Raw genomic sequence first — 23212 nt, 5'->3', positions numbered from 1 at the left:
CACACTCCGTTAGCTGAGTGACAAAGACTGTATTAAGCTATTTAGACACACTCCATTAGCTGAGTGACAAAGACTGTATTAAGCTATTTAGACACACTCCATTAGCTGAGTGACAAAGACTGTATTAAGCTATTTAGACACACTCCATTAGCTGAGTGACAAAGACTGTATTAAGCTATTTAGACACACTCCATTAGCTGAGTGACAAAGACTGTATTAAGCTATTTAGACACACTCCATTAGCTGAGTGACAAAGACTATAATAAGCTATGCAGACACACTCCATTAGCTGAGTGACAAAGACTGTATTAAGCTATTTAGACACACTCCATTAGCTGAGTGACAAAGACTGTATTAAGCTATGCAGACACACTCCATTAGCTGAGTGATAAAGACTGTATTAAGCTATGCAGACACACTCCATTAGCTGAGTGATAAAGACTGTATTAAGCTATGCAGACACACTCCATTAGCTGAGTGACAAAGATTGTATTAAGCTATTTAGACACACTCCATTAGCTGAGTGACAAGGACTGTATTAAGCTATTTAGACATACTCCATTAGATGAGTGACAAAGATTGTATTAAGCTATTTAGACATACTCCATTAGCTGAGTGACAAGGACTGTATTAAGCTATTTTGACACCCTCCATTAGCTGAGTGACAAAGATTGTATTAATCTATTTAGACATACTCCATTAGCTGAGTGACAAGGACTGTATTAAGCTATTTTGACACACTCCATTAGCTGAGTGATAAAGACTGTATTAAGCTATTTAGACACACTCCATTATCTGAGTGACAAAGACTGTATTATGCTATTTAGACACACTCAATTAGCTGAGTGACAAAGACTGTATTAAGCTATTTAGCCACACTCATTTGCTGAGTGACAAAGACTGTATTAAGCTATTTAGACACACTCCATTAGCTGAGTGACAAAGACAGTATTAAGCTATTTGGACATACTCCAATAGCTGAGTTACAAAGACTGTATTAAGCTATGCAGACACACTCCATTAGCTAAGTGACAAAGACTGTATTAAGCTATGCAGACACACTCAATTAGCTGAGTGACAAAGACTGTATTAAGCTATGCAGACACACTCCATTAGCTGAGTGATAAAGACTGTATTAAGCTATGCAGACACACTCCATTAGCTGAGTGACAAAGACTGTATTAAGCTATGCAGACACACTCCATTAGCTGAGTGATAAAGACTGTATCAAGCTATGCAGACACACTCCATTAGCTGAGTGACAAAGACTGTATTAAGCTATGCAGACACACTCCATTAGCTGAGTGACAAAGACTATATTAAGCTATGCAGACACACTCCATTAGCTGAGTGACAAAGACTGTATTAAGCTATGCAGACACACTCCATTAGCTGAGTGATAAAGACTGTATCAAGCTATGCAGACACACTCCATTAGCTGAGTGACAAAGAATGTATTTAACATTATGTCCCCCTTATTTACTTACAATAGACTCGGAGCTGAGCCTCACTGAAGGTGGTTCCATGAATGTTAGTGGCAGAACACTGGTACATCCCATTGTGGGTGTCTGCGTTGGCGTTTGTGATGGTCAGGACATTTTTACTGACGGTAATTTCAGGTGTAGATGTTGAAATCTCCACTCCATTATGATACCAGGTATAGTACGGTTTAGGCTGACCTCCGGCCTGACAACGCCAGGTCAGGTGAGCACCTTCGTCAATGTGCTGGGGACGAAGTGGTACCAGAAAATATGGTCGCGCTGTAAACATAAGGTCATATGTATATCATTGGAAAAACTGCAATATATTCACATCTATTAATTAAGGAATGCAGAGCTTAATCTGCAATATCAGTGGCAATGCTTTGATAAAAAGAAGATACAATGTTATAAAATGAAATGTTTGAGAAAAGAAAAGGATGCAGGTAAATTTCAAGATATTTCAATAATTATTTTTTTGTTTTTGCTTTTGTATTTTGCTATTCCAGAATGAATACTAGTACATTTACGTCATATGAAATAATAAAATGAAAATCTATATAAATCATGAACACATGAAAATGGCTCTTATTTAACCAGTCTACATTAAATTTGTGCTGACTGACCTTCTAAGGTAATAGTGACCGATTTGGAGTCACTGGCAGCGTTACCACGGCTGACCAAACAGGTGTAGGTGCCTTCGTCCTCACGCTGGATGTTGTCAATGGTCAGCACACGGTTAAGGTCGCTAAGCTTTGTTCTGTCAGGCAGTGGTTTACCGGCGCGACTCCACGAATAAGTCCAGGAATTCTTATAGTTCTTAGCTCTAGAAGACAAAAAGGATAGAGAATATTCTCATTAAATAGAATAATAATTCAAGTTTCAAATCGAAGAAAAAAAAAAAAAAACTACCGAAAACTCACAAAAAAAGGTCGAGTGGCTATGAAACCTGATTTTCATCATTTTAAACATTACCATTGACCTACACTAGGTACTTACGATCCATAGGCAAAACACTCGAGTCGTAGCTCCTCTCCTCTCATCGGAGGTTTAGGGAAGACTGCAATAAAGTCGTTGTGGATATCGGGACCCCAATCTGCTCTGGCAGCTACAAACACAACAATCCAGAATCTCTGAATTTCATCACAGATAGGCTTATCTGATCAATTCTATCTCAACAAGCTGCCATTGCTTTGAAAGTTTTCGATGAAAGATAACTCTATACTATAAAAACACAGAATGTAACCTGTACTTATTCTAACAGTAATAACATTTCAGCACTTTTTGCAACAGAGATTATGCCATAAAACATACACAAACTGACTGTACACTAGCTGTCTATCAAAATGCCTGGGAACCACACGTCACTTTGTACTTAGCATTGTCTATGCTCCGACATTTGCTCTGATAGTGAAATGGTACACATAGGTGTGTGAGCTTGAAGCATGGCTATATAATGTCTGGTGATCGGTCAATTCATCATTGTTCAAAATTGATTATGCCCTATTTGATTGCTGAAGTATAACTATGTTACCATTAATTTGAATGCGTACCTGAGTCGGACACACTGAGAAATATGGGTAGACTAGTCTTGCTGGGCGGTTGACGAGATCCAACGACAGTTGAGGATAATCCTGACAAAGTAACCTGACAGTAGTAGTCTCCCTGGTCTACCCGCGTAACCTCGGTAAAGTACAGCTTGCCATTGGCTGACAAGAACATGTAGGGCATAAGTTCGGTGTAGATGTACTCGAACCCAGATCCACTATAACTCTGCCTCATCCAGTTATACACCACATCTAGAGTAACACATCAAACAGAACATCAAGACACTTTTCCCTAATCAGACATCAGAGATTTTATATCCAAATTCTGCTGGTTCATACAATGTTCCTCATTTCACAAATTGTATCACTAGAGACAATGACAATGTTTAAAACAATATCTGAGACATATTACTTGGTATACATGTATATCACATCAGAAACATTTACCTGGTTTATAACATCAGACACATTTACCTGGTTTATAACATCAGACACATTTACCTGGTTTATAACATCAGACACATTTAACTATTTTTATAACATCAGAAACATTTACCTGGTTTATAACATCAGACACATTTACCTGGTTTATAACATCAGACACATTTACCTGGTTTATAACATCAGACACATTTACCTGGTTTATAACATCAGACACATTTACCTGGTTTATAACATCAGACACATTTACCTGGTTTATAACATCAGACACATTTACCTGGTTTATAACATCAGACACATTTACCTGGTTTATAACATCAGACACATTTACCTGGTTTATAACATCAGACACATTTACCTGGTTTATAACATCAGACACATTTACCTGGTTTATAACATCAGACACATTTACCTGGTTTATAACATCAGACACATTTACCTGGTTTATAACATCAGAAACATTTACCTGGTTTATAACATCAGACACATTTACCTGGTTTATCACATCAGAAACATTTACCTGATTTATAACATCAGACACATTTACCTGGTTTATCACATCAGAAACATTTACCTGATTTATAACATCAGACACATTTACCTGGTTTATAACATCAGACACATTTACCTGGTTTATAACATCAGACACATTTACCTGGTTTATAACATCAGAAACATTTACCTGGTTTATAACATCAGACACATTTACCTGGTTTATAACATCAGACACATTTACCTGGTTTATAACATCAGACACATTTACCTGGTTTATAACATCAGACACATTTACCTGGTTTATAACATCAGACAACATTTACCTGGTTTATAACATCAGACACATTTACCTGGTTTATCACATCAGAAACATTTACCTGGTTTATAACATCAGACACATTCACCTGGTTTATCACATCAGAAACATTTACCTGATTTATAACATCAGACACATTTACCTGGTTTATAACATCAGACACATTTACCTGGTTTATAACATCAGACACATTTACCTGGTTTATAACATCAGACACATTTACCTGGTTTATCACATCAGAAACATTTACCTGATTTATAACATCAGACACATTCACCTGGTTTATAACATCAGACACATTTACCTGGTTTATAACATCAGAAACATTTACCTGGTTTATAACATCAGAAACATTTACCTGGTTTATAACATCAGAAACATTTACCTGGTTTATAACATCAGACACATTTACCTGGTTTATAACATCAGACACATTTACCTGGTTTATAACATCAGACACATTTACCTGGTTTATAACATCAGACACATTTACCTGGTTTATAACATAACACATTTACCTGGTTTATAACATCAGAACATTTACCTGGTTTATAACATCAGAAACATTTACCTGGTTTATAACATCAGAAACATTTACCTGGTTTATAACATCAGAAACATTTACCTGGTTTATAACATCAGACACATTTACCTGGTTTATAACATCAGAAACATTTACCTGGTTTATAACATCAGACACATTTACCTGGTTTATAACATCAGAAACATTTACCTGGTTTATAACATCAGAAACATTTACCTGGTTTATAACATCAGACACATTTACCTGGTTTATCACATCAGACACATTTACCTGGTTTATAACATCAGAAACATTTACCTGGTTTATAACATCAGACACATTTACCTGGTTTATAACATCAGACACATTTACCTGGTTTATAACATCAGAAACATTTACCTGGTTTATAACATCAGAAACATTTACCTGGTTTATAACATCAGAAACATTTACCTGGTTTATAACATCAGACACATTTACCTGGTTTATAACATCAGACACATTTACCTGGTTTATAACATCAGACACATTTACCTGGTTTATAACATCAGACACATTTACCTGGTTTATAACATCAGAAACATTTACCTGGTTTATAACATCAGAAACATTTACCTGGTTTATAACATCAGACACATTTACCTGGTTTATAACATCAGACACATTTACCTGGTTTATAACATCAGACACATTTACCTGGTTTATAACATCAGAAACATTTACCTGGTTTATAACATCAGACACATTTACCTGGTTTATAACATCAGAAACATTTACCTGGTTTATAACATCAGACACATTTACCTGGTTTATCACATCAGAAACATTTACCTGATTTATAACATCAGAAACATTTACCTGGTTTATAACATCAGACACATTTACCTGGTTTATAACATCAGACACATTTACCTGGTTTATAACATCAGACACATTTACCTGGTTTATAACATCAGACACATTTACCTGGTTTATAACATCAGAAACATTTACCTGGTTTATAACATCAGACACATTTACCTGGTTTATAACATCAGACACATTTACCTGGTTTATAACATCAGACACATTTACCTGGTTTATAACATCAGACACATTTACCTGGTTTATAACATCAGAAACATTTACCTGGTTTATAACATCAGACACATTTACCTGGTTTATAACATCAGACACATTTACCTGGTTTATACATCAGAAACATTTACCTGGTTTATAACATCAGAAACATTTACCTGGTTTATAACATCAGACACATTTACCTGGTTTATAACATCAGAACACATTTACCTGGTTTATAACATCAGACACATTTACCTGGTTTATAACATCAGACACATTTACCTGGTTTATCACATCAGAAACATTTACCTGGTTTATAACATCAGAAACATTTACCTGGTTTATAACATCAGACACATTTACCTGGTTTATACATCAGAACATTTACCTGGTTTATAACATCAGAAACATTTACCTGGTTTATAACATCAGACACATTTACCTGGTTTATCACATCAGAACATTTACCTGGTTTATACATCAGACACATTTACCTGGTTTATAACATCAGACACATTTACCTGGTTTATAACATCAGACAACATTTACCTGGTTTATAACATCAGAAACACATTTACCTGGTTTATCACATCAGACACATTTACCTGGTTTATAACATCAGAAACATTTACCTGGTTTATCACATCAGAAACATTTACCTGGTTTATAACATCAGACACATTTACCTGGTTTATCACATCAGAAACATTTACCTGGTTTATAACATCAGACACATTTACCTGGTTTATCACATCAGAAACATTTACCTGATTTATAACATCAGACACATTTACCTGGTTTATCAACATCAGAAACATTTACCTGATTTATCACATCAGAAACATTTACCTGGTTTAATATAACATCAGACACATTTACCTGGTTTATAACATCAGACACATTTACCTGGTTTATCACATCAGAAACATTTACCTGATTTATAACATCAGACACATTTACCTGGTTTTATAACATCAGACACATTACCTGGTTTATAACATCAGACACATTACCTGGTTTATAACATCAGACACATTTACCTGGTTTATAACATCAGACACATTTACCTGGTTTATAACATCAGACACATTTACCTGGTTTATACATCAGAACATTACCTGGTTTATAACATCATCAGAAAAACATTTACCTGGTTTATAACATCAGACACATTTACCTGGTTTATCACATCAGAAACATTTACCTGGTTTATAACATCAGAAACATTTACCTGGTTTATATACATCAGAACACATTTACCTGGTTTATAACATCAGAAACATTTACCTGGTTTATAACATCAGACACACATTTACCTGGTTTATACATCAGACACATTTACTGTTTATAACATCGAACATTTACCTGGTTTATAACATCAGACACATTTACCTGGTTTATCACATCAGAAACATTTACCTGATTTATAACATCAGACACATTTACCTGGTTTATAACATCAGACACGTTTACCTGGTTTATAACATCAGACACATTTACCTGGTTTATAACATCAGAAACATTTACCTGGTTTATAACATCAGACACATTTACCTGGTTTATAACATCAGACACATTTACCTGGTTTATAACATCAGAAACATTTACCTGGTTTATAACATCAGACACATTTACCTGGTTTATAACATCAGACACATTTACCTGGTTTATAACATCAGACACATTTACCTGTTTACATCAGAACATTTACCTTTATACATCAGACACATTTACCTGGTTTATAACATCAGACACATTTACCTGGTTTATCACATCAGACACATTTACCTGGTTTATAACATCAGACACATTTACCTGGTTTATCACATCAGACACATTTACCTGCTGTATAACATCAGACACATTTACCTGGTTTATAACATCAGACACATTTACCTGTTTATAACATCAGACACATTTACCTGGTTTATAACATCAGACACCATTTACCTGGTTTATAACATCAGACACATTTACCTGGTTTATAACATCAGACACATTTACCTGGTTTATAACATCAGACACATTTACCTGGTTTATAACATCAGACACATTTACCTGGTTTATAACATCAGACACATTTACCTGGTTTATAACATCAGACACATTTACCTGGTTTATAACATCAGAAACATTTACCTGGTTTATAACATCAGACACATTTACCTGGTTTATAACATCAGACACATTTACCTGGTTTATAACATCAGACACATTTACCTGGTTTATAACATCAGAAACATTTACCTGGTTTATAACATCAGACACATTTACCTGGTTTATAACATCAGAAACATTTACCTGGTTTATAACATCAGACACATTTACCTGGTTTATAACATCAGACACATTTACCTGGTTTATAACATCAGACACATTTACCTGGTTTATAACATCAGACACATTTACCTGGTTTATAACATCAGACACATTTACCTGGTTTATCACATCAGACACATTTACCTGGTTTATAACATCAGACACATTTACCTGGTTTATCACATCAGGCACATTCACCTGGTTTATAACATCAGACACATTTACCTGCTGTATAACATCAGACACATTTACCTGCTGTATAACATCAGACACATTTACCTGGTTTATAACTGCAGACACATTTACCTGGTTTATAACATCAGGCACATTCACCTGGTTTATAACATCAGACACATTTACCTGCTGTATAACATCAGACACATTTACCTGGTTTATAATTGATGTTACTACAGGACACTACAGCTCCATCATAAGCCTGTGCTGGTACAGGGGCATCCTGGACATTTGAGAATTCTGCCAGAACTGTAACACAATTAGGTGACAAATCAAAATCAAAAGCCTCAACTACGAAATCAAGCTGACTAGGAAATAAAACAACAGTGAATAGTACTTAAAATTGGTTATTTCATTATTCTTGCTCACCAATGTGCTAACTAACAGCCAAATAGCAATTGTATAACTTATTCACAGCCAAATGACAGTTGTATAGCTTACTCACAGCCAAATGACAGTTGTATAGCTTACTCACAGCCAAATGACAGTTGTATAACTTACTAACAGCCAAATGACATTTGTATAACTTACTTACAGCCAAATGACATTGTATAGATTACTTCAGCCAAATGACTTTATGACAGTTGTAGAGCTTACTCACAGCCAAATGACAGTTGCATTGCTTACTCACAGCCAAATGACAGTTGTAGAGCCTACTTACAGCAAAATGACAGTTGTATAGCTTACTAACAGCCAAATGACAGTTGTATAGCTTACTTACAGCAAAATGACAGTTGTATAGCTTACTAACAGCCAAATGACAGTTGTATAGCTTACTTACAGCCAAATGACAGTTGTATAGGGTCACTGATGATCTTGCCGTACATGTTTTCCACCTCGCATCTGTAGTAGCCAGCGTCCTCCTCCTCAGTAGGCATCTGAATGGTCAGTTTACCATTGGTCAGCGTGTAACGTAGATTGGTGGTGGGAGTTACCTGGGGGAAAAAATCATGACATTCTATATTTTTTCGTTTTATTTTTTTTCCTCTCATGAACTGAAGTAATTGACCGATCGCCAGGTGTAATATAGCCACGCCTCGTGCTCACAAACGCACGTATTTCTATTCAATGTCGGAGCAAGCATCGTAGCACACACAATACAAAATACAAAGTCACATGCGGTATGATTGACAGCTGGCGATACGCCGATTGTTTTCAAAACCTTATTGTGTTATAATACATATCTGGTACTGTATAGAGGTTGGATACAGGATACAAGATACCATACTGGCTACTAGATACAAGAGAGCCATGTCAAATCATGTCGAGACAATAAACAACATCAGAATTGTTATTCTTGTGAAGGAAAAAAACAATGGACTAATGAGTTAAAAACCTCTTCATTAATGTTGGCTTCATCATCACCGCGGTACCAGCGGTAGACAGGGGCGGGATTGGCCAGGGCACGACACTCCACGTACGCCTGTTTGGAGGACGGAATCATAATCACGTCTTCTGGCATCTTTGTAAACTGTGGTCCGTACATCATGTCCACCTCATTTGTGACGTACGTCCCAAATCCTGACAAAAGAAACACATGGTAAGTAACATCACTGTAAAAACTATACTCAGTAAGTAATATTATATTTATATCAAACTGTATCTTTCTGTAAATAACCATTGACTTCAAACAATGATTGTCTAGTCCCACCTATAAATCAATCTTCTATCATTGCTTTATTTACTCAAATATACCAATAACTAACTCAAACTCCCTGGTAAGCTTTGCCAACATAAACCAGCATACCCTTAAATAACTGCCCCTCTCAGCCATAACCATAACCACCAGATAAATCCATACAAAATCCATCAATCATAACGTTTTGTAACAGAGCCATACATTTTACAAGTTGATAAGAATTGGCTTTGTTGTACAGTAAAACAGCTATAACAAACCTCTGGGGACCAACCAAATCACTTTGTTAAGCATAGTTCATTATACACATATTACAGATATCTTATAAAAGAACCACGATGGGGAATGCATACATTTAACCATGGATTGGTTGTTAGTGTGTTCACTGTTTTACTGTATTTTCCTACTGATGACAAATGTCAATATCCTTCACATTGGTGACACCATAAATGAAGTTTTTTAGGAAAATGAACAAATACATTAACAATGAATATTAACAACAATATTGGACTTTACCATACCATGAATGACATTGGTTTTGTTTGTATACTTACGGAAATCACGATCTTTATTGAGAACCATATATGCCTGATCCAGACTAATTTCACAGATGTAGTTGAGTTTGTCACTGACTTTTGCCAGTCCAAGTTTGAACTCCACACCTTTAAGTTAAGGAAAGAAATGATAACTTCAGTGTACCCCGAATATAGTCAATCAGTGATTTCAATCAATCATCAGTTGTCACCATGTTAATCAAAAACACATAACATACATAGGAGAACATAACTAGTGAAGCTTTAATTACTTTTACTTGTATAAATCAGAGAGATGACACGACCATGTGAGAATGAAACACATCAGTTTACAGCCTACCAATAAAAGTAAAGTGTGCTGACACTTACCCACAAAGTAAAAAACAAGAACCTTTCCAGATCCCACAGATGCGAGAACAGGCTGAAGACTAGTGTCAAGGTCAGTGGAGTCGCCCATCCATCGGAAAAGCCGCGGCGAGGTGAGGTCCTGTTCACCACTAGTTAGCCATTGGCTCCTACACACAAAAACAATTCAAAGCTGCAGTAGTGCCCTGCTCTGTATTTGCATTGTTGTACGATGGAACAGGCAACCTGCTAACCCTTATTGGGTTATAACATATCCTTATCTGCCCTTGAGGATAGATATATATATATTGTGACATTACATTTTTTCAGTAAAAGCGATGTGAGTTTTGCTCATGAAGTAATACCATTACAATCAATGCTTTGGATAACTCTTACATTAAAAAAAAGATGGAAAATTATGGTTTTTATCAACTCACCAGTTCCATAATTTGACAAGGTTCATTTTGATCACATAATGTTGTAGATCAAACATTGCGGTAATATTAGAATTGTATGTGGTTTCCAGTTATGTAAATTTCCCATAGGCACTAGGGTTGGTCTAAGCACATTTTACTCCTAGATATCACTTACGGATACTTACAGTAAGCGGTATACGTATACGGATATGTATGTATTGGAAGGGGAGCAAACATTATTCTTAAAATACTTCATATTTTCTATTTTCATGTTTTGAATACAGAATTTAAAATAATCTCATATTATTGTAATTTGCATGCTAGAAGTACAATACTCTTTAGCGTGTCAATATACCAGCTCAATTGAATATGCACGATCGTTGTGTGACTGCCGTGTATATTTTACCTGTGTCACAGTGTGTTCTGTGTGATACCTGGGTAACAGGTAGGATTATATGGTTAAAATTATAGTTTGATTCATTTTACAATGTTTGATTAATATTATGAAATCAGAAGAAGAGGGAATTACAATGTGTATATCACATATGAATAAAATAGATGCAAAATAGAAAATATGGAATGCGTTATGTGTAATTGTCGCTCCCCTTTCAATATGTATCCGTATACATATACAGCTTATTGTAAGTATCCCTGATAAAAGGCTTAGAGTTCCCTTGGTTATGCATTGAATTATGGCACATTAAACTTTATTTGATCAGCATGAAAATAAAACAACCACTAAAATCTGTTGAGTTACAGCAAGAAATATGATTGCACATATTGTATTTTCTGTACATTGTTTATATAGCCATTACAGTCATTGTGCTAACCTGTATAAAAATTGCCTGAAAATTTGATTCGCTGAAATAATCACTATTTGTTCATGCTAAATGATCCTGAGATTGTTTACCTGATACCATCATTTGTCTGTAAGTAGTTATTTATGAACGTAAACTCATTCATATCATTGACAGCAATCAGATGGGCTCCAGTGTCCTGTAACCAGAAAATAAGATTCTTCAAAACTTAAAACTATAAAGGTATATCTGAGAATTAATTTTAAAAATGAAATGTTGATTAAAATCTTAATTACTTATATAAACAGGTGACTGGGATAAAACAATCTGACCTATACTAACTCATATTTGACCTATTTTTTAAAGTTGAGTGGTCTTATACCTGAACTAGATTTTACAGCTAACCAATGAATTTCATTATATATTGTTTGGATTCATCATCACCTATGGGTTTATATCTTACAGACACATTCTGAAACATTCAGAATGGATGATATTTGGTAGTAGAATGGAATGAATGAGGAAATGAATAACTGTCAAAAAGGACCTACAGAACATAAACTGGTGGCTATTTCATAAGTCTGCTGCTCAAATACAAACTGATAGCAGTTCTGGCCGATATCATCTCGCACCCATCCCAAGGGACAATCTACAAAGTAAACAACAGGTGTGACATTATATCATACAGATGTGACATCATAACATACATATGTGACATATCATACAGGTGACATCATATCATACAGGTGTGACATCATAACATACAAGGTGTGACATCATAACATACAGGTGTGACATCATAACATACAGATGTGACATATCATACAGGTGTGACATCATATCATACAGGTGTGACATCATATCATACAGATGTGACATCATAATACAGGTGTGACATCATACATACAGTGTGACATATCATACGTGTGACATCATACATACAGGTGTAATCATAACATACAGGTGTGACATCATATCATACAGGTGTGACATCATAACATACAGGTGTGACATCATAACATACAGGTGTGACATCATAACATACAGGTGTGACATCATAACATACAGGTGTGACATCATATCATACAGGTGTGACATCATAACATACAGGTGTGACATCATAACATACAGGTGTGACATCATATCATACAGGTGTGACATCATAACATATAGGTGTGACATCATAACATATAGGTGTGACATCATAACATATAGGTGTGACATCATACATACAGGTGTGACTATATCATACACATATAGTGTGACATCATAACATAAGTGTGACATCATAACATACAGGTGTGACATAACATAAGGTGTGACATCATATCATACAGGTGTGACATATAACATATCAGGTGTGACATCATATCATACAGGTGTGACATCATAAGTTGACATCATACATACAGTGTGATAATAAACTTATAGGCATGACATCATATCATACAGGTGTGACATCATAACACACAGGTGTGACATCATAACATTTAGGTGTGACATCATAACATACAGGTGTGACAACATAACATACAGGTGTGATATAACTTATAGGCATGACATCATATCATACAGGTGTGACATCATATCATACAGGTGTGACATCATAACATACATATGTGACATCATAACATATAGGCGCAACATATTATACAGGTGTGTCATCTTAACATACAGGTGTGACATTGTATCATACAGGTGTGACATCATATCATACAGGTGGTGACATCATATCATACAGGTGTGATATAACTTATAGGCATGACATCATATCATACAGGTGTGACATCATAACATATAGGCGTGACATCATAACATACAGGTGTGACATCATAACATATAGACATATTATACAGGTGTGTCATCTTAACATACAGGTGTGACATTGTATCATACAGGTGTGACATCATAACATACAGGTGTGACAACATAACATACAGATGTGACAACATATCATACAGGTGTGACATCATAACATACAGGTGTGACATCATAACATACAGATGTGACATCATAACATATAGGTGTGACATCATATCATACAGGTGTGACATCATAACATATAGGTGTGACAACATAACATACAGATGTGACAACATATCATACAGGTGTGATATATAACATACAGATTTGACATCATATCATACAGGTGTGACATCATAACATACAGGTGTGACATCATAACATACATATGTGACATATCATACAGGTGTGAGATTGTGACATCATATTATACAGGTGTGACATCATAACATACATATGTGACATCATAACATACAGATGTGACATCATAACATACAGGTGTGACATCATAACATATAGGTGTGACATCATAACATACAGATGTGACATCATAACATACAGGTGTGACATCATAACATACAGGTGTGACATCATAACATACAGATGTGACATCATAACATACAGATGTGACATCATAACATACAGGTGTGACATCATAACATACAGGTGTGACATCATAACATACAGGTGTGACATCATAACATACAGGTGTGACATCATAACATACAGGTGTGACATCATAACATACAGGTGTGACATCATAACATACAGATGTGACATCATAACATATAGGTGTGACATCATAACATATAGGTGTGACATCATAACACACAGGCGCAACATATTATACAGGTGTGTCATCTTAACATACAGGTGTGACATCATATCATACAGGTGTGACAACATAACATTTAGGTGTGACATCATAACATATAGGTGTGACATCATAACATATAGGTGTGACATCATAACATATAGGTGTGACATCATAACACACAGGCGCAACATATTATACAGGTGTGTCATCTTAACATACAGGTGTGACATCATATCATACAGGTGTGACAACATAACATTTAGGTGTGACATCATAACATACAGGTGTGACATCATAACATACAGGTGTGACATCATAACATATAGGTGTGACATCATAACATACAGGTGTGACATCATAACACACAGGCGCAACATATTATACAGGTGTATCATCTTAACATACAGGTGCGACATTGTATCATACAGGTGTGACATCATAACATACAGGTGTGATATATCATACACGTGTGTCATCATAACATAAAGGTGTGAAATCATAACATACAGGTGTGACATCATTACATATAGGTGTGACAACATAACATACAGGTGTGACATCATTACATATAGGCATGACATCATATCATCATACAGGTGTCACATCATAACATACAGGTGTGACATCATATCATACAGGTGTGACATCATAACATAAAGGTGTGACATCATTACATAAAGGTGTGACATCATAACATATAGGTGTGACATCATAACATACAGGTGTGACAACATAACATTTAGGTGTGACATCATAACATACAGGTGTGACATCATAACATACAGTTGTGACATATCATACAGGTGTGACATTGTGACATCATATCATACAGGTGTGACATCATAACATATAGGTGTGACATCATAACATACAGGTGTGACATCATAATAACAGGTGTGACATCATAACATACAGATCATAATATACAAATGGCATTGGGTGGAATATCAATACATGTTATGATATAAACTTTAGAAGTAAGACATTTACTATAGATGTGCTGGACATGTTAATGACACAAACATAGATAACATCATATCATCATTATTTGATAACTTTGGATAGGAAATCGTGGACCTCAGTGATAGATACATTTAAGGTAAGTGTGTTACAACGAACGAAACGACTAACACATTTTCCAGTAAATGTTGTGTCATGATTATTCTGCTAAATCAATCAGAATTGTGTCCCTGTGATTACCGGTTTTAAAGACTACATCATGACATACCGTACCTATTATAGATAGCATACCGTATTTTCCGGAGGATAAGTCGCAACTTTTCTATACAGAATACACCATGCTCTGGTAAATTTCTACTATTTTGTGTGACAACGCTACGGTAAATATTCCTATGTTTCGTTAGTCCTTTTTATACTACCTATACATGCCTAACTCTAGCTTCTTTTAAATAATTTCGTGTGTTTCAAACAAGAAATTAGAATATCTTACCTCGTATCTGGGCGCTGGCCAGGTAAGTACATATGGTATAGATCAGAAGCCTCAGCATGTTGTCATGGCAACCTGAAAACCAAATAGTATCAGTGGAGTGTGAAAGATCATCACTTTAGCAACAACCAGTCATATTTTCTGCCAATGACGACATACAAAAAAATTTTGAAAGTTTTTTTTATTATTATTGATTTGTAACACACGAGGATAGAATGGCTAATGATGTCATTTCAAATATTGTTTCGACCTGAATGACAGAGACGTTAATGATGTAACAAAAGAAATACATATCGTTAAGTCTAATTAGGGATTCATACAAACAAATCGTTATTTGAACATTTCAATACACCCTCTTGTATACTTAAAGATGTCAATGGCAGTGCATATCAGCATCCCGTCGATCAAAGCAACCAATTATCCGATGAAAGTCTGAGAAAGTCAGCCTTAATGCCTACCCCGACAATGTTCGAGTTTAGCGATACATGTCACAAATCTCTCGAAGTCGAATATCCAATATTATCATATTACTCTACTGGCCTGACGTTTATTGCGTTATGAACAAGTATTTTATTAATTTTGTTTTATGTTGTATGCTTCAGTGAGATAGAACTATCATCGGCAATGGTTTGAACTTAAAACAAAAAAGCGATACATGAACGACTGACACGCACTTCATACATGTAACACATCGTAAATATAGAAATTCGGCCTTTAAATAACCTAAGCTACTACTAGAGCGTTGAGTAATGATAAAGAAACAAACAAGCATATATATTACTGATCCTTATGCACTAGTTGCACGATGTCCGTAAAAGCGTTTGTTTTGATAACCTTTTGGTTTTGATGACAGGGTGAATCGGCTGTATCTGGACACCAGATCATTGTAAGTTGTCAGGTTTCTCTCAGATTTACATAAACAGGCTCCAATATCATACCGATTATAAAAACTTCAACAATCTATGATGTCTTTATTTTTTAAGTAAACTGATATCAACCCTTGCGATATCTGCACCTCGCGATTAAAACTAGCGGATTATGGAGAATAAAATGGAACACAAAAAAGGTAGAAATTTGATCATCTTTTCCCGGGTTCCCATCTTTTGGATCTTTTATACACAGGTTGATGCTTTGCTGTAACCTGACGTACATGGGTAAGTACTATGTAGATATATCTAGTCATTTACATATCTGGACACGGCGGTTATTACTCGGCTCGACAACTGCCTGTGTGTGAATGAGATGAGAAACCGATAGTGTCCAACTATACTGGAGATTTTTTATAAACATGTATCAAAAAACAAATTCCCACTGAAAGCGTACATGTCTATAAAGTGACAAATTAATTCCTTGTTGAATGTTTTATTGTGTTATATGAAGTACGACTAATTTTTTTTATATAAAGTTGAATGCGTTAATAGGTGTGTGAAGTATGCCTATTTATTCTAAGGCGCGCGTATTTGAGATATCTCTGGTTAATACTAGAAATATTAATTTATTGCTAATTTTGATTTTAAACAATAACTAACAAAAAATGCCATTTGATCGTTGTCCATTTTGATGTCAAGCGTTTTGTCCTACAGCCCTTTGGTAAACGGGAAACCAAAAGAGTCGACTCACTGGAATCCCTGTTACACCTATATAAGCTACAGTAACTTCGTAAATGGTTTCACTTTATTGGTGAATATTTTGACAAGTGTTCAATGCTTGCTTCAGATTTAAGCGAAATGTTACAGATTTGAGGTGTTCACAAATCCGAATTATTAAACTAAGTTAACTAAAGCATATTCCACTAAAACCTTGAAACCGTCAAAATACCAGACCTTGTCTATATAAATCTTAGATCGGTTAAAGTGCGACAGCGTCTTTATTTCGTGAAGTTGTACACAAAATCAATGGAAGATGATGTCACCGTTTACGTAGGCGACCAGCAATTTCAATATGTAATTTATCTGTTAGATTTCGAGTCCAGACGGAGGTTAAGTTACTTAGCGGGATTTCTAACACGTGTCAACATTGCACAATTATTGGCTTGATTTTGTGCAGCAAACCCACGAGACGCGACGATTAGTCGATACCATAAACAACCTCGATAAATGTACCACAGGATTTTCGATAAACATAATACATGTAAATACAATCGACGACACTGGCATCTGCTCGTAAATTACTACACCACAATGGTGACAAATCGACAATGTTCGCCAAGGGTCCGGAATCACTCTTACATAAGTCTCTACTAAAAGTTATTGAGAAATAAAGTAATTTCGTTCGATCAGATAAATGACTCGTGATGTTCCATGTATTATGAAAACCAGACTTATTGAGTTTAATTAACACCTATCGTGGTTTGTGCTCCTGATACACAGCCAAACCATCATGAGATATATTTAGATTCAACATCGCTCACAAAAGGGGACGGGAATCAGTTGACGTCCGTGCATAAATCATGATTGAATTGTAAGCTAGACCCCTAAAACGTAAAAAAAAAAGTTCATTAGAGATTCGGAATAGGTCCGAATAAAAGAATGCTGTAACTTAAGTTTCTCAGTTCATTTGTCCACCTAGTTTTCACATCTACACACTGAGTGTTTCAAATGTGCCAATCATTGGTCAAGTTCTGGAGTCCGAGGGACAGATGGCAGGTCGTATATATAATTAAGTTATCAAACTGGATTCACACCTGATATTGGCATCATCTGGTTCATATTGTCTGGAGTTGGAGCTAGGTAGGTGTTGCTTCATTGTCGGAATCGCCTCAAATTACCGTAATTATCTCAGAGATACAACATATTGCAGGTAAACATAGTATATTCAACCCAATATACTAGTGTGCCTTTTGTGGTCAATTTGTTTGATCGATTGTCGACTTATCATCTTAGCGATCAAACCAGTTGAAGGCAAAGAGTCTAATAGAGCGGAAAATCTCTCTATTGGCCAACAGCTGATCGTAATGGTCATATAGCGGTCAAAGAGTCAACCCGGGTATACAGTGTGAACAATATGACGTAACGTTGTTGGTCACGAAAGTAGGCCAACGTGTATATATATGCTTTCACGCGGAGCATTTCCGACATTGTTACCTGATGTTTTAATGTTACGTCATGTTTCGTTCAAAGAGCTAGCTGGAACAACTTGCAAGTACAAAATTGTGTGAGTGTTGAAGCTAGCAAGACGGACTGCAAATGCATCAAATGAACCATTTACCTGTATGAAATATCTGCTAACTGAATCTGAGAATTAATTCCATGATTGTTACAATTTTGTTTTCTAGTTAAAACAAATGAAAAAAGCCAGTTCTCATTGAAAAATGAAAAAAGACAAACCAATATCTGAAAATGCATAACCTAAAGTGAGAGTTTCGATACGGTGTCAATGTTTTTACCACAATTCGTACTTTAGATCAGAGGACCATTGTAGTTTGTCTACATTTATGATGTTATAAACTTGATTTTATTGCAGGACCTTTGATGATTACGTTCGAGTGTTGACAAAGTGAGGGCGGCCATGTTTACAGGACTTGCTAACACGTTGAGTACACACTCTGGGCCTCTGATGGTGGGCTAATATTCAACACAACTTTCCTTATCACCACTCTAGGTAATATATGGTTGACAGCAAAGGCTAGCGATCAACAGCACACTCTGGGAGCACATTGTAATGATTCATTCTGTATTCTAGTTTTTTACGTCTAATCTTTTATTGGAAACATGGATGAAACACTTGGTGGTACAATGGTTTTCAGTACTCACTGTATTAACTTGACTTGAGGACAATACGGAATGCTATCAACCTGGAAAAGTTGCGCTAATCGAAACCAAAGTCTACATAACCTTTAAGGTTCATTCAAGAGTATAATAGTGTTATTTAAATGTTAAATTGCATATCTTATAATGATCCTACATGTAATGACCGCAAAAGGACCGGAGATACACTTTAGATTTGTCAAGAAGATTTCTAAATGCATTATTATATAAAGATGTATAAGTATCTAAAAGATTAAATTCCATTCTGAATTTTCTTCTTGATTCGGCGATCGAATCAATCAAAGCCAAGTCCATGGCCTGCAATTTGATGTAGTATTTGATCCGAGTGAATCAAACCACAGGGACCTGGCACGAAAAAATTTAACCAACAGTTACTATACATATATAATAGTATCTATAATATATATATGTATACTGTTAGTTAAAAATTTTCGTGCCAGGTCCATAATATATATATATATATATATATATATACTGTTGGTTAAAAATTTTCGTGCCAGGTCCCTGTGAATCAAACTGAACCCTTTGATGCCACAAGAGAAAACTAATCCACTACTCCTTCCGACATACTTCTCGAAACATCACCAATGTTACTGTATGTTGATATATGCAAAATACCAACATCATATTAAAACTAGACACAGGTGCTTTAAAATTCCAACATTTTAATGAAGACACCTCGTTTGGAAGTATATCAGAGATAGTGTGTATAGACGACCATTACACTATGTAACACCTAGGCCTTCAGACAGGCTTACATTATAGGTAGGTTTATAGCAAAATCGATGGTAGACTGCATAAAATAACAAAAGAATAACTTATATTATCTCCTCGAAAAATCACTAGAAGTTGAGACGCAGCTTTTAGTATACGTTTAAAACAAAATTTCGTCGCTGTGGTTTTAAAAAGGTTCGTGATGCAAAGGAATTTATGGTGATTTTCAAGTAAATTTAATTATAGACACCATTTTGTTGACTATGTTGCTAGAGTGAAGATACTATCTAACTTTCTAACGTTTTCGGATATCCCTGGTAGGTATAGGAATCCTTTTGGTGTATTACCTAAGCGTGTTCATTCATTTGTATTATAATGATGTTTGTACCTGGATGCTATTTATAGAATTGATCAGTACAATTTCGAATCGATTCTGTATCCTCAATGCCACCTTTACAAGCGAAATTAGGATTTTTCCTAAGAATACGAAAGCATTGTCTTCTGTTAGCATGATATTGTTGTCTATTTCTTAAACAATGACACGAAATCACCTTTGCTGTTCTGACGAACGTTGAACTCCTAGTTCAATACTATGAACACGTGACGTTATGACAAACTCTATCGGCCATTTTGAAAAAAAGAAACTGCTTTTTTACATTAAAGATTTCAAATGAACCATTCATAATGTCAGCAGAGTTTTGCGATACTTACCCCCGTTCTATGTCCTTAACGTTTTTAACATTTTCATTTTAAATGGATGATAAACAATCAAGTACCCGTATGTAACAAAACAAGCAATGTTTTTAGCAAATCGCAATTAGTTCCGTGTTTGGAATTCCGCGTTTATTATACAACAGCTTGAAACACCACCCAGAGAGGCTAATTTCCAATTCAAACCTACATGATTTTTGTTGCCCTTATGAACAAACGCAACTGTCTATTTCGTTTAGTCTTTAGAAAATATGATTTTCAAAGCTTTGCTATTTCAAGATTGCTCAACGCCTAATATGGGATTCTGATATCGGTAGAATGATTAAATGAAGAGCAGATTCCTTAAGTGGTTTTAGCCTCAGAGCAATGTTATATATGCAGTACTATGTTGACAGTATCAAAGTACCAGATTCTCGATCGATATGTATTTATGGACTAAATGTATGTGTACATTATGACTGTATATATTGACATTCTCTAGTCCTGCACGACAAAGCTACATGTACAATAAGAGGATATAGCAATACTATAGGTGTGTCGAGGGGTGAATCATGGCTTCAAATTTTAAATATAAACGTGAAGTCACCAATTTTATACCCGAAAGGCTAGGTAATAAACATATATCGCTGTGTTGTGGGGGAAATTGTATCTGAAGCCACGGAATTATACAATAAAGAGGCGGGTAAACGAGCCCCCCTATTCCCTCATTATAATGTGAATCCCTTTTGAATCCACGCCAGATCCAGCCACAGGTATCCTCTAAATTTTACGTAGAGTTTTCCAAACGGATTCTATCATGTTATACGTACCTTGATTTTTTGAAAATAATTCCAATGAATGAGAAAATCCGGCACTATCCACGGAGATATCGCTGTCGAAGACACACCTGTAGTGACTATAGCAGAGACTGGCTACGCATCAATGACCGCTAACTATTCCCAATAGTAAGACCCGCTTAAAGCTATCCGAGTACACGGTACAGGTGTGCTGTTCACCTGTATAGTCAGACAAAGGTACAGCAGTGGTATAGGGACGTGATCAGGCATTGGCCGGATGTAAATAACACACACATACATTATTCACCATATACATATATATGTATAGTTCAACAGTTGGAAATCAAAGTGTCTTAATTATCGATAACATTATTTTCTTTCTTGTCAGGTAATTTATAGGAGTGGGAAATACAAAATGTCAGGTTGATCGAAATATTAAAAAAATGAGAGCATTTAAGGATAACCCAACTTAAATGTACCTCATGCTGAAACCCTTATACCTTACTTTAGCTGATGATATCGGCTTGTTCACAGTTGGCCACAACGGATTAAAAGCAACACCAACTTCTCGAACAATAAGGCACCCCAACCCTGGCATCTCTTATCAAAACACTGATGTGTATTTATATTTGTTGCAATGCCACAAATGTATATACATCACTCTTCAGCTTGGGGAATAAAATGTTTGTGCTGTAAAAAAACAAAAAGCAAAAACTTTGACTTCTTACCTCTTCTAATAAGGGGTATCTCGGAGACAAACGTAGCTATTCTATCCACAATTTCAACACATACGACAATATGGTGATTCACTGGTGATTATGTCAATGGTTGAACGGAATTTCTCTTATGCTTTTTAACCATTTCAAACTATTAAACAGGTTACACATAAACGTCTAAACAAATGCAACGGCGGCAGCGAATGATCTGGATACAAGCGTTGGTCACCTGATGGTGGGATCTGGATTGTCCGAACTCTTAGAAACAGTATATGCTCCAACAGCAGTATCCCACATGATTACTGGAAAAGCCTCGCTA

The 23212-nt window shown here is 35.6% G+C and overlaps 1 protein-coding gene across 1 annotated transcript in view; it reads right to left on the bottom strand.

The window, feature by feature from the left end:
* The window catches only part of LOC138320647 (contactin-3-like), a 32928-nt gene extending 10537 nt beyond the window's left edge, over positions 1-22391 (bottom strand). The window contains exons 1-13 of the mRNA XM_069263777.1: positions 22211-22391; positions 16213-16284; positions 12694-12791; positions 12256-12341; positions 10954-11099; positions 10606-10713; positions 9752-9936; positions 9197-9350; positions 8569-8664; positions 3032-3277; positions 2478-2586; positions 2105-2304; positions 1488-1760 (exon numbers count right to left, since the gene is read on the bottom strand). Coding sequence (XP_069119878.1) covers positions 1488-1760; positions 2105-2304; positions 2478-2586; positions 3032-3277; positions 8569-8664; positions 9197-9350; positions 9752-9936; positions 10606-10713; positions 10954-11099; positions 12256-12341; positions 12694-12791; positions 16213-16270 — 1759 coding nt within the window. The 5' untranslated portion in view covers positions 16271-16284; positions 22211-22391. The remainder of the gene's footprint in view (positions 1-1487; positions 1761-2104; positions 2305-2477; positions 2587-3031; positions 3278-8568; positions 8665-9196; positions 9351-9751; positions 9937-10605; positions 10714-10953; positions 11100-12255; positions 12342-12693; positions 12792-16212; positions 16285-22210) is intronic.
* Between the last annotated feature and the right edge of the window lie 821 nt (positions 22392-23212).

The sequence above is a fragment of the Argopecten irradians genome, chromosome 4 (genome assembly GCF_041381155.1).
Source record: "Argopecten irradians isolate NY chromosome 4, Ai_NY, whole genome shotgun sequence".
NCBI classification, from domain to species: Eukaryota; Metazoa; Mollusca; class Bivalvia; order Pectinida; family Pectinidae; genus Argopecten; species Argopecten irradians.
The sequence above is the reverse complement of the archived record's forward strand: the minus strand, read 5'-3'. Positions and strand labels throughout refer to the sequence as shown.